Here is a 14,997-nt window from a genome sequence, read left to right as displayed (position 1 = left end):
CGGTTACATATGTAAGTTACCTTATATTTTAAGGAAACTTTCTAGATTGTTGTTATCTTGGAATACTTATATTTAACTTCTGAATCATTCCATTATATATTTTTTCACCTGCATTGATTTAATTAATATCAACTTAAAAATCTAGATGACCTATTTTTTTCTCTTATCAATTATGTTGGAATAAATTTCCTTTGTTATTTATCTCAAAGGCTTAATGTCTCAATCATACAATATGTAAAATATAAGTTTTGTTACTTATTTTTCTATTTTTATAAAACAAATGAGACATTAATATGTAAAAACATATTATATTTATTGATGTAATGGTAACATTTCAATACAAATATACATATTATAAAAACAATAAGTATTAATAAGTAAAAACATGATTATTGACTAGTGTGTTGCTTTCTGTCAATAGAAATAAAAATTATGGTATGGTTTTAATCATTGATAATATCAACATCAAATAAAACAAATATATATTTTTAAAATTCTGATTTGCATTGTTTAGAGCTAATGGACCTAATTCTTTGATATCCATACACTGTCCTTTTTTTATTTGTCTCTCATTACCAAAACTATCTTTTGGTACTATACACAAATTTGTTGAATCCTAAAACAGTCCAAGTAATTTAATTATAATGAGTTAAAATAAACAATATGGTTAATCATGTATAAATATTTATTTACTTTAATAAAAGAAGCTTTAATAGTTTGAGATCGCAAATTATAAGGAACTAATCTAGAAGATTTCCTGTCTTCTAATTTATTACCACCAGTAAATATAACAAAGTCAGCAATGTCTTCTTTATTTTGAAGCACAAACCAATCAATTTTCATATAACTACTGCCTGACCTGAAAACACATTTAAATAAAATATATAGTCGATATAATAAATTATTATGAGTATTATTTTAGGCCTAACATATATTTTTACCCATTATAAATCAATATTAAAATTGAAATTAAAAAAGATTAATTTTTTATAATTTAAAATGTTTCTATATAGGTTCATAAATTATTCAAAATAAACAGTTTTTATTGGAACAAAAAAAATTAAACATTTAAAAGTGTATTTGATTTATCTTACTTATTTTGATTAATAATTGTTCAATACCTAAAAATAATAGCAAATTATTTGATTTGAGGTTAATAAGTTAATAAAGATAATATTGCATTATATGCAAGTCATATTATAATAATTATTATTAAGCATTTAAAAGATGAGGTTTAACTAAGAAATTTGTATACATAAGTAGGAGTTGGTTTTAGTACAGTTCAAACATTGTTATTTATCAATAGGCACTGATAACTGAGCATTATAATTTTGTTTTTAGTTGGATTATTTTTTTTGCTTAGTTTTCATAATGTTTAATGATTTATATGTTTATATATTTGATATTTAAAGCATAATTTAAAGTAATTTAAATTTATGATAAATTGTTTATTTTTTCTATTTTTATAAATTTAAATTTAAAGTTATGTTCTATGTATAATACAAAATTATTTTATCCATAAATAAAACATGAGAACTATAACTTTATTTTTTGAAACAACTCATTCTTTAATTATTATTGATTTATTATAATAAAAATATAAAGATATAAAACAAAATTATTTCTACTATAAATCTAATGGCCATTTAAAATTTCCATAACTAATAATATTTACCTTTTTATCTGCCTAAATTTTACATCTGGTGTTTCAACAAATGAATCATTATCATCTTCTATAGGAATATCACAAATTAATTCTCTTTCACTTAAATTTGATACAAAAGAAACTTCTGATGTTAATAACTGCACACATGTTATATTATCCCATTGTGGATCTGGATTAAGTTTAGAATTAAGCATCCTTTTGATGGGAATCAATGAACAATCGCATTCAATAGGATTACCTAAAGATGCATATAGTTTATTAATTATTAAATTATATTCGGTTTATTTAATAATATATAGAATTATGTAATAATTGGTAAGATATTTCTAAATATTAGATACAACTCTGTATGATACCAACCTTTAAATGAAATAGTAGTTCCTTTATTTACAATTTTAGCCAATTCAGGCGGAAAATTATTAAATAGGTTGTTTTCTACATTAAAATCTTTTAATTTTGGAACAAAGCTTATGATCTCTTTTGAAAGTTTTGTTAATTTATTGTTGGACATCAACAATACAGACATATTGTTAGGCATATTACCTGCTTTTTTCAATGATTCTAAATTATTAAATGATAAATCCAATACGTTTAATGATGTTAAATTTCCAAGAACACCTAAAATATAAATATGTATTGTATTTTAATAATTAATATGTAAATACTGGGTAGCGAATACTAATTAGTTATTTACTAAATTTACCAACACTAATAGGTACTTATTAAGTTATATGAGTTGTACACAAATATATGTATAATAATTTTAATCATATTGTTCAGGAGTTTATATTTTATAATTTTTATACTGTATAATATAATATTACCTGGTCGTATTTCATCGATAGAGTTATGACTTAAGTTAAGATATTTAACTTTTTGTGTTCCAACTGTTATATCATGTGTTAAAATTGGTATTTCATTAAAACTTATATCAATTGATTCTAAGTAACTGGGTGTATACATATGATTTGGAAATGATTTTTTGGTGAAAAATGAAAACTGATTATGACTTAAATTCAACTGTAAATATTTTAATTTATTAAGGATTACTATACTAGGTAAATAATTCAAATGAATAGTATTAATTACTTACATATTTAAGAGAAAGACAGTCATCCAATAAACTATTTGTTTTGTTGTCCAAAGAATTTAATAGATTATGTGACACATCTAAAGTTGTCAATGATACCAAACCTATATATTGTAAAAACAAATAAATAATACATGTGCAACACAATGAATTATTATGAATAATCCTTTTTAGTTTTTTCTTTAAATTTTGGTAAAAAAAAAAATGTTTAAACTAAAAAGTTTAATAATATATGTATTGCAAGATTTTTCACAACTAAATCAATAAAATTGTTTTTTTTTTTAGAAATTTAAAATATATAAGCATCAATTTTTTAAATTATAATTTAAATGATATTAGATAATATTTAGTTAGGAATAATGATATGTTATTTTGTTGTAACTCAAAATATTATTCAGAGAGAATTGAAACTATAGCCTATATTATTATTGTATTTTATACAAGACATTTGAAAATGGAATGTTTTCAGAAAATATTAATTGAACCTAGTACCAAATTATTAATGATAAAATTAATTACTTTAAATGATACTTAATATAATTATCATAAAATAAACTTAATAATATGCTAACAGATGGTATTTGCTCATAATCATTTTCCGCATGTAATAATAAATTCACTGAATTTAAATTAAACACATGAATATCAGAGACTTACTTGATAATACAGTACATGCTACTCTTATCATATAAAAATTAATTATTTACTTTCCCCCTTTTTAAATTAAATTTTTTTTTTTGTTAATAATTAAATATCTATAAATCACATTTTATTTTTTTAATTTTTCAATTAAAAAACCAACCGTTTCATAAATAAAATACCTACTAACCTTTAAATGCACCATTAGGTATTTCAGTTAAACTGTTTTCAGTCAAATTCAATAATTGCAATTGTAATAGCCCATCAAAAGCCTGAGATTCGACTTGAGTGATATTATTCTGTGACAGATCCAGATAAAATACAACAGGCAATACTCCAAAAGCCTTTGTACTGAGATGTGTAATGCTGTTACCCTAAAAAGTTATGTAAAATACATATGTATAGGTATGTATTAATATATTTTGGTAGATACTTAATCAAAGTATCTAATAGCATTCAATATGATATTACTCTTAATGATAAATGTCTTGTTGAAACAAGTTGGTTTAGCGCTTCAGCTGGTGGTATTGTGATAGAATTATAATCCAAATTTAAGCTTTGCAAAGACAATAACTTTGAAAACGATCCACTGTTCAAACTGTCGCCTAACGTATTGTAACTTAAATCCAACGAGAGGAGTGCATTCATCGATGGCCAAGCTCGGTCAGGTCCAATATCTTTGATAATATTATGACTTACTTCTAAATTTGACAATGATATCGGAATGGTTGGTATTTGAGAGATATTGTTGTATCTTAAATCTAAGTGACTCAACGATGACATTTTAACAAATGTTGCAGCATTAATTTTTTTTATGGAATTATTATTCAAATATAATTCGAGTACAGTTGGTAGAGTGCCAAATGTTGTAGACTTCAAGTCTTCCAATGCATTGTGGCTGAGGTTGATAGACCGTAAACTGAGAAGCGACTGGAACACGGAGGGACTTATGGATTTTAAACGGTTGTAGCTGAAGTCCAATGTATGTAGTTCGTAAAGCTTTGGAAATGTACCTTTAGGTATTACCTTAATGTTGTTGTGTGTAACGTTTAAGATTTTAATACCTGCCATGTTGGTAATTGGTACCTAAATAATTTTATATTATTAATTAAGTATTATATTCACAATTCGTAAGAAAATAGGTTAAGTATAGGTACTATTAAATTATATTAGTTATTGAAGTGAATTTTGAGTATTATATTAAAGATTAAAAGTACACATATATTATATTTTTGTTTAAATAATACTTTTATTATGATTTATCGTTGGAATAAAAAATATTTAAATAAAACAAATGAAACATAAAAGACATTACCTGAGACATATCTGTCAAGTTGTTATATGACAATTGCCATACTGTAGCATATGTATTATTGTCAAACGCAGTGCTTGGTATATTTGATATTAAATTATACGACATATCTAACATAGTAATGTTAGCACAGTTTTCAAATGCTCCGCTATCGATTTCTGATATATTGTTTTTTGACAAATTGATATGAACCAAATAAAGATTTTTAAACGACAATTTTTCAATTTTGGTAATTTGGTTTTCAGATACATCGATGATCTAAAATATTAAATTATTATCTATATTCACTCAAAATACAATGGTATTAGTACAAATAGTACAAAGTTTTAATAAAATAAAATAAACTTATATATATTTATTTAATAAACATACTTCAACGAAATTTTGACCAGAAAACATTTGATAGTCAATAATTTTCATAAGATTTCTAGCCAAATCTATGGTACCTATTCTTGTCATTGACGCAAATGTCCCTCTATCGACTTTAGCAATTTCATTGTCACTAAGATATAATCTTCGAAGAAAACGCATACCACGAAATAACTCAGAATCTAATCTTGTCAGTTTATTATGACTTAAGTTTAAAATCCGTAGTAATGTATTTCTTGCAAATGCTCCTCTTTACAAATAAATAAAAATAAATGTTTAGTTAAAATTGAATACCATAAAATAAACTAAATGAATTATTGCTAAAATAAATTATTATAAGACCTTGGAACAGATGGTAATGAATTATTAGCCAAGTTAATTGACCCAAGCTTCGTTAAATCACCAAAATGAGAAGAATCTATTTTAGAAATATTATTGTTAGATATATCCAATGTTTCTAAATCTCTCAACCCTTTGAACTGATTTTTTTGAAGAGTTCCCAATTCATTGCCTTGAAGATCGAGGTACTTTAACTTTTTACAGGGACTTAATAAGTCAGGAGACAGAGACATTAATTTTCCATTTGTTATGTATAATTTTTCCAAACGAGTGGGCAATTGACTAGAAGTAAACGCATTGGTTGGTATATTAAATATTGCATGTTTGTCCAGTCTCAATACCTTTAAATTGCCTAGTATCTGTAATACAAATTTAATTAAAATGTATACCTAGGTACGTTTTTTCATTGGTAAATGTAGCTAATATTAATTAAAATAATTTGCTTACTTTCAATGGAATGGAAGGAAATTCAGCCAATTTGGAGTTTACAATGTGTAATTCAGAAAGTGTGTGATTAATTCCAAAAAATAAATCATCGTCTAGTAATCTTATTGGCGTATCTTGTATAATCAGCCTGTTTACAGGAAGCGAGTAAAATATGTCTCCAAATAAACGACCTTTACAAATATTTAATACATCGTAAATATATACAGTAAAATAATAGTAGACATTAATACATATTATAATAAATCATGCATATATCATTTCAATAATAATATGTACTATAATTAGTATTACCAATATTGCACGATGAGATGGTCAAGTTGTCCACGACTACGTCACCGAGTGATGCAACGTTGGAAAGTCCAACGGATAAGGAGGCCAAATTGCTGTTCTCGCAGTGTAACGCTAATCCATTATCGGAATTTGCTACGCAACGACAAGGGTGCAACGCCAGTTCAGGCAAACTGCCTGTTTTCGGACACCTATACTTGGGTCCTGGTTCGCTATATTCACCATTGGTACAGTAAACGTAGAGAATCAAAACAAGAAACATACGATTCGCCATATTTTTAAATGACTAAAAAAAAACAATAATTTTCACTGTTAATAATTTAGAATAAACTAGTTGGTAAGTTAGTAGGTACCTACGTATATAATATATTTTTAAGTTAAACTCATCGCAAATTTAAAAAATAAAGAGTTAGTACATTGTAGGTACTCTGAGTCTTTGTAGAATTTTCAGTATTTCATGTTTATATTTTACTGCAGTATAAATATATAAATATTTATTAGTCTTAAGAATTCAGACATACCCACCTAGATATAATACAATATATTTGATACACCATACACATTATATTATATTAGTTTAATATGTACCTATAAATACCTATAAAATAAAAAGATTACAAGAAAAGTTTTTTTTTCTTATAACCAATTTAAAGTAGGTAGGTAACGAATAATTCTAGTTTTCACTTGTAACTTATGTTGTTACTCAAATAGACATGTATTAACACTTTTGACGCCTTAGATAAAGCTAAAGCTATAATCAGGATAATGACTTTTAAACACTAAAAATTTGATACATAGATTTGTAATAAATCTTCGGACTTTATCATAAAATAACTGTAACATTTAAGAATTTTAGAAATAGGTAACTAATAAGTTATTACAAAGAGCATTTTTTACATTTTTCTTTCTATGGCTAAATTTCTAAAAGCTATATAACTTGGTTGTAACATTTTTGTCACTCATTTTAGTATGAATTATAATACTGTTAATATTAAATGATTTAAATTAATATCTAACATCTGATATTTTAAAATACCAGATTGTATCAACCAAATCCAAAATAATGAAATATGAATACAACAATATGTTCATAGCCATAACTTATAAGTAGAGCGCGGATTTCTATGCCATTGCATATTTTTTTCCTTTTAATATTTTTGGATTTTTGTCAGTTATCTCCACGAATTATCATAATTTGAAGCTAATGGTGAAATTTTTTTTTGCATATTTCTGCATATTTGAAGATTATTGCATATTTTTGCATATTTTGACAAAATTCAAAATTTATTGCATATTGAAGCGAAAATTTTAAAAAATGTATAGGATAATATTTTGTCAAGTAGAATGATTTAAAATTTATATCTATTCATTTGGCATTTTTAGTGATAAAAATAGTCATAAAAAAAACTGGAAACTCGAAATATGACTTTATATCTAAGCTTTTCAATAATTGACGAAACGAAAGAAAAAATGCATTCTATTCCTGGATTGAAAGGTGTAACACTTACAACAAAATTAAACGAGCTTTCCAATAAAAATGAAGGTCTGAAAATTCTACGAAAAATTAATTCAGTGTTATTAAGTGAAAACGTTCATCTTGAAGATCTTTATCAAGATCCGACAATACTAAGTTGCTTCAAATATGCCCCAATAACTTCGGTTGACGTCAAACGTTCGTTCTCAGTCTTTAAAAATATGTTAATCGATAAATGATACAACTTCACAGAAGAAAAACTTGAAATGCATATGATTATTAATTTTAATAATAAATACAATTTTAAAAATAAATTAAGTTTAGAAATTATTTATTATTAAGTATTTAAGTAATTAATTATTATAAGTTTTATTGTAAATTTTAAATAAATAAAAAATTCTTGTATATTTTTGCATATTTTCATAATTTTGACTGCATATTTTCATTATTTTTACTGCATATTATATGCCATATTTCGATACTTTTAAGTGCATAAAAATCCGCGCTTTACTTATAAGTTATAAGCCTACCTGTATAAACCATAATAGATTTAAAAATAGTATTGAAATGAATAATTTAGTTAGGTAATTAAGTACCAATAATTATTTGATTATTAACAAATATTTTAAAAATGATTAAAATGCAAATAATTAGGTTATTGGCAATAATATTCTAATGCCCCTAAATTCCAAAAAAAAAAATTCGCCGTTTAGAGCAATGTTTTTAATTTGAATTGGACGTTTGGGGCCGCGTTAAGATAAAATTACAAGTCACGAGAGTGTGACATTTAAAATACATTTGAACATGTAATGTCAGGTAGGTAGTTATTTAAAATGAATAAAGTATAGAATTAGTTTATGGCTTATCATATTATTTAAATAATTGTATAGTTGTACCTACATGCGTATAATTTACTTACTATTTAATACGAATAATATTTAGAATTGCTTTTAGTTTAAACATTTCCACTTTCATTATTTTATAAGTAGATAAGTACTAATTAAGTTCGTATTGGAAGTGAAACAAATAATATTTAATAACAGGTAAAGGTGTAAATATTAATTAATTAAAACACTTCTATAAATTAAATAAATAAAACCTTTCATTAATATTTTTATTGAAAAATAAAAAAAGGGCGAAAGTAGATAGGTACTACTCTGATGTATACTGTATACAGTAACCAATAGTAGTCTAATATACAGTATGCCTCATCATAAAGTAAATCATTGTAATTTGCAATTGTATGTTAAAATACAAATTAAATCAATAATAATTCATTACATATTAAAAACAATTTTGAGCGGCGAAGACGTTTGTCAGCCCAAGTACATATATTATAAAGTAGTTTATATAATTTATAGAAATATGGTAAAAAATATAAGCTTAAAATTAATCTAAATGTTTTTAAAATGTCATTGTGTATTTTTAATGATATATATTATGTAAAAGTTTCAAAAATGAAATGAGTAAAAATTCTCATTTTGTTCATAATTTTAATATAAAATTAATAAATATCAAACGTTCCACTCACATAAAAAAAAAATTCAATTTACACAAAAAAATGAAAAAAGAAAATGATGAGCTTAATATTATTTTTGTTTTTACAAACTAATTCAAGTTTTATTCAAATGTCTATTCCCCGTTCAAATTACTTAAAAAAGGAGCTCAAATGATCTGTATTTTTATGGTATAAATTGGCATCTGTGTTCCAACACTTCCAACTACCTTTTTAACGATGATTGTTTTAACATTATCGGTTTGATTATAGATAATGAAATTTATGAACATAAAAAAAAATTACTATCTATTTGTATAGCAGCATTAGATATTAATAAAACATACTAATAATGTTCTGGAAAACATAAACACATTAAAAAATAGTAACTAATATTTATAAATTATATGTAATACCGCCGTTATGTAATAGAGGTAGATAATAACTAAATTTCGATCTATGAAAACATATTACTAATAGGTAATAGGTATTGTTATTTTTTAATGTTATTTAGGTACCTATTATTAATTAATATAAATCTATAATAGGTATCTTCTATATTATAACCATAGATATTTTCAAGTTGTCTTAAAGTCTTTAACTTCCAATTGAGTTCATTATTATATGATTATACAATTATTTAAACACGTAATCTAATAAAGTAATAAAATAAATATATAATTTATTATAGTTGAAATGTAATTAAGTATAAATCATTCACAAAAATGATGCCAAACTAATAATATTTTTGTACATGACAGCCGAATAACATGACTTTTCTTAAAGACTGTAATTAGGAATCTTTAGTGAGCTATTCCATCCTAACAAGACCCAAGTGAAAACATAAATTGTTAAATTTAAAATCAATATTATGGTTGTATACTTAAACCCAAGTAATTTATACTAATAAACTAGGTAAACTAGGTACCTACATATTATTATAACATAATATATAAATCCATTTACTTTGGGCATTGTCATATCATGTTTGTCGTAACTATAGTAGCTTAACACTGTGTAATTTATAAATACAAACATTTGATAAAACTATCAGTAATTATAGGTAATTATGCTTCATAACACTTACCCGTACTATTTTACAAAACAACGACGTTATCCATTATTTTTTGGTTCGTACGGAATTATCAATATAACATGTTTTCCGTAGAGAAATTCTTTATTGTTACCTATGAAATTTGTTAACAACTTTATTATAAACACTGCGCACTTATTCGTTTCTTGAACGCGATAGACTACTGCAGTAGGTACCTACTACTTTACTACAGTTCACATAATGCCCATATGCATGGTAGGGGTAATGTCCTCGAAAGAAGGAGAGAAAACGACTATAGAATTTGTTGCATTCAATTCCCTTTCACTCTGTGTTTTAAGAATCATAATAAATACTTCACTAACTATAGTAATAATATTAATTAACTGCATGGTAATTATTAGAATTAGATATGAAAAAAAGAGTTTACCTACCAATATAAAAACATGATAAAGATCAAAGAATATTTGCAACAATTTGTGTATTTATGCAAATAATAGATAATAAAAAATATTTCTAAGCACACTCGGCTGTTAAATAGGTGTCGAGAGTATTCCATTGACTATAGCTATATAATTTATAAATTATAATAATAAATAATACAAACATTATTTATGACAAAAATAACTAAAAATAACGTCTTAATTTTTTTTTATACCGTGAGTTTAATACCTTGTATAATATAATTTTATACCACTGTATAATACAAATTCACATCTCTAAATATATGTGTTAAATTTTAATTCAATAATATATCATTAAATACGAAGAAAAATTATTTTGATCATTAAATTTCTAAGGGTATTTTATTTTATTATTAACTTATCTATTATTTTTAGTAATATATATTTTTAGTTGAATTAATTTTTGATAAAAACAAATTATGTACATTATATGGTAATTATTAGGGTTGGGATTTTATAACACTTAAAATAGCATAAATATGCGATAAAAACAACAAAATTTATAAAAATAAATAAATTGTAGAGTAGAAATCGACAAAGATAACAAAAATTAAAATCAAATACCTAATTCGAAATTATCGTAATATTATAATATACTTGTCCTACTATCGTTGTAATTGTACGGCTTTATACTTATACCAGCATAATCGGTCTATTTATACTTAATCTATACATTTACAATTTACTTAATAATTCGATTGACAAAAATCTAAAAACACATTTAGCTAAAATATAACCGATTTTGATTCCAAAGCAAATAAAAATGATAAAAAAAAAAAATCGAAAAATATGTAAAAAAAAAACAATATAAAATTTTTAATTTGAGTTCTCTGTATCATGAAATACATTTTTAGTTTACTCTACTATTTTTTAAGCATCTCAAAAGAAATATGCAAATGCTGTAAAATCTCAACCTTAGTAATTATTATATTATTTCATGATATTTATACAATTATAGCTGCTGTTAGTATTTTATAGGTCAATACAAAAATGTATACCTAATTTATAATTAATATATTTTTTGAATAATAACGAAATAACAAAGAAGAAAATAGGTAGTTTTTTTTACGTGCCTATATAAGTGTATATTATAATGTCATCAGAATTTGATCTTTTATAGTGTATAAAAAATGTTTGTGGCTTATTAACTTTAAACTTTTTTTTTTAATTTCCAGTAAAAACCTTAGATAAATGTTAGATAAAAATTGTTATGAATTTTTAACTTTAAAATAAATAATTACAAATTTCACTAATTTTGACAAATTAAAAAAAAAATTTTAATTTGAAACACATTAAAATTAAAATTATTATTATATATTTTGAATATTTTCTAATTTTTGAAAGAATAACTTATGAGGAAACTTATATTAAAATACCAAGTTACAGTTTTACTTAAGATTTACTAATAAACAAATTTTTCATTATATATACATCGAACATTTTAAATATCTATAAAATACATCCAATTTCAATCAAATTTGAAATTATAAACTGACTATAATATCTGTAAAATACAACTTTACTGTATTTATCTTTTGAAGAACCTCATTTTTGATTTAAGTCTTAAGTAGGTATTTAAAAATTGCTCATTACAATACTTAGTTTAAATCTACACGATTTTCATTAATTTCTTAAAACCTTAAACTTCAAATGCTTAAAAAAAATCTGTAAATATAATAATAATATATTGTATTTTCGATATTTTTCAAATACTGTAACTTTATATGGTATAATAAGTCATAAATCATGAGCAGTTTTTACTTTAACAGAAATTTTATACATAAATTTAATAAAAATAAAAGCCAAAATATTTTAAAATGTGTATATATTGAGAATAAGAAATAGTATAATATTAAATATTTAGTGAAAAATTTAAGTTTTAACAGTTTCTATAGCTACCTATTCATTATTGAATTAAAGCTGAAAAAAAAGTTTTTATCAAAAGATTTTGATAAGTAAATAGTTTTTTACCTTTGGTAAATATATGCACTACGCAACTTTTTGATTAAACCAATTTCAAATATTTTGAAAATCATTTAAATATTTATTTATTTTTTACATTTTAAATTTCACTATTAAGACTCGATTCTTGAATATTGAATACAAAATGACTTATATGCCTGCATCAAAGGGCTTAAGAAGTGCAAAAGTAAAAAACTCAGAGTATTTTTTGAAATAATAAAGAAATACAAGAAAATAATTAACGAATATCAAGATTACAAGAATATAAATAGATATTTGAAGTTTTCGGCAAAATAAATATTCGCTTATTTTATTGTAATTTAAAAACGAATAAACGTAGAGATTTGACATATTCTACGAAAATATTTATATTACCATTTTCTAGGTACGATATCATTTCAACATATTTAAAATTAATATTTGATATTAATATTAACTATATTATGCTTTTATACTATTTTTAGATGATGTAAATTATCTTATTAATTTTTAAAAATGTATTTGTTTAAATGTCTGTGTTTACCAATTAAATTCTTCCTGTCTAAACTCTAATAAGGTTATGGTCTCCTCTTTAATCTGTAATTTATTTAGGAATGTCCTAATACGCGTTAATAAAGCTTTCACTACACTTCGTTTCCTTTTTAAATCAGAAAGAGCCTGTTGCTGAATTTCATCAAGACCCATCTTAGACATTTAAAAACCTACCATTATCGCTTGTATCGTATAATGACAGAGAAAAAAAAAACAATAAATTAATAATAATAAAAATATTTGTAACTCGAACGGTTAAAGATGTAGGTAACTAGAGATATGATCTATTGCTCTATTCGCGACTTAACCTAGTAAGCAATTTATCATATCTGTAGATCACGTCGAGGTTACCAAAATGTACGGTCCGGCGGCGTATAATGATAATACGCGCGCGTTGAACACCTAATACCTAAATACTTCGCACGCACCACCTAATTCAAGACGCACGGTCTTATAATATTTACTTACATGCGAGTACATCGTTAAAATACACCATGAACAATAAAAGTATACAATGAATGGCAATAAAAATATGTACCAAAAAACAATATAAGTTTATAAAATTGCACAAAAATTTTTCATTACATATAACGAGAGACGAACAACTACACCAATCCACACACATAATCAGATGAACTTTACACAGGCGTTGCCCTCATTAAAATATAATAATATAATTTAAATACAAACATATTACTGATATCAACAAATTCCCGTACGTGTGTTCGGCAGCGACCGTGAATATGATTTAAATGTATACAACTTTACAACAAGGATCTTCATAAGTTGGTCTTACAATTTTATAAAAATATATCATAGTTTATAGTAATTTTTTTATCCACGATTTAAATTATGATTTGAATATTCAATTTATTTAAAACGAGATCACAATTTTTCTTTAACAATTTTAGATATTATACTTAAGAAAAAAATTAATTTCGGAGTCTTTTTGTTTTTAAGTATCTATAGTCTATACTATTGCACCTCAAAAGCAATGCGAAAAAAATTTCCCATGGCGTCGTCGGTTAAAAATTAAAAAAGAAAAAGGTATCTATATTCTATACTATTATTGTCTATACCAATACAGTTTACTAAATAATTTTTAGAAAAATTCAATCACAACCGTTTTAAAATTTTTTTACTTTTACATAGTAGTAAGTTGACTTGTTAGTGACAGATAATAACAATAATAATATTATAATACCTATATGGGTAACATAATACTTGATTTTTTAAGATAATAGTATATATAGCGCTTTTATCAAAAATTGGTTCAACAATTAGTACAATGCTACTAATAAAAAAAAATCAAAATTAATTTTTAATATATAATTATATAGATCCCTAGTAGAAATAAATTTTAAAATATCCTTAGAAATAAGAAATAGAAGCTGACACCATTTTCACTACAAATTGTACTTCATAATTTATAATTTATTATTAAATTAAAATTTAGCAGATTCATAGTTACTACTTACTTACCTGTACCCAATGATGACTCATTAGTCACTTGAAAGCTGTTAAGTATACTACTGTAACTGTTATTACATCATTTTATAACCATGATGTACATTAGGCATATTAGAGCTATTTAGTACATACATATATTTTATATATAGACACAATGTGTATAATATGCTGACTAGATATTAAATTCCCCTACTTTTTCCCACATTTGTTATTATAAGGCTATAGCTAAATTCTAATATGTAAGAGAATGACAGTTCTCCGTGATTACCATCATGCGCGCCCAAACTCCCACACAGCCCTACATTTTGCTAAACTGAGTTAGTAAGTTATAATAAATTTTAAATATTAATTATTATTAAACCAATCTACAATTATTTGTAATATTAAGATCCTCAATACT

The 14,997-nt window shown here is 24.0% G+C and overlaps 1 protein-coding gene across 3 annotated transcripts; it reads right to left on the bottom strand.

The window, feature by feature from the left end:
• Positions 1-340: 340 nt before the first annotated feature.
• LOC112596540 (toll-like receptor 3) lies at positions 341-14,695 on the bottom strand. 3 transcript variants are annotated; one of them, XM_025342275.1, is made up of 14 exons: positions 14,610-14,695; positions 6,154-6,436; positions 5,863-6,032; positions 5,419-5,774; positions 5,080-5,326; positions 4,711-4,965; positions 3,867-4,481; positions 3,586-3,769; positions 2,760-2,860; positions 2,491-2,686; positions 2,027-2,284; positions 1,676-1,904; positions 694-859; positions 341-616 (listed from the first exon to the last, which is right to left on the bottom strand). In XM_025342275.1, the coding sequence occupies exons 1-14, from the start codon at positions 14,628-14,630 to the stop codon at positions 431-433; spliced, it is 3,267 nt and encodes a 1,088-aa protein (XP_025198060.1). In that variant the 5' UTR covers positions 14,631-14,695; the 3' UTR covers positions 341-430. The 3 variants fall into 3 exon arrangements, with proteins under 3 accessions (XP_025198060.1, XP_025198061.1, XP_025198062.1); XM_025342276.1 differs by lacking the exon at positions 14,610-14,695 and adding an exon at positions 13,596-13,622; XM_025342277.1 differs by lacking the exon at positions 14,610-14,695 and adding an exon at positions 10,207-10,387.
• Between the last annotated feature and the right edge of the window lie 302 nt (positions 14,696-14,997).

The sequence above is a fragment of the Melanaphis sacchari genome, unplaced genomic scaffold, assembly GCF_002803265.2.
Source record: "Melanaphis sacchari strain LSU unplaced genomic scaffold, SCAv2.0 Contig32_pilon_pilon, whole genome shotgun sequence".
Classification (NCBI taxonomy): domain Eukaryota; kingdom Metazoa; phylum Arthropoda; class Insecta; order Hemiptera; family Aphididae; genus Melanaphis; species Melanaphis sacchari.
The sequence above is the reverse complement of the archived record's forward strand: the minus strand, read 5'-3'. Positions and strand labels throughout refer to the sequence as shown.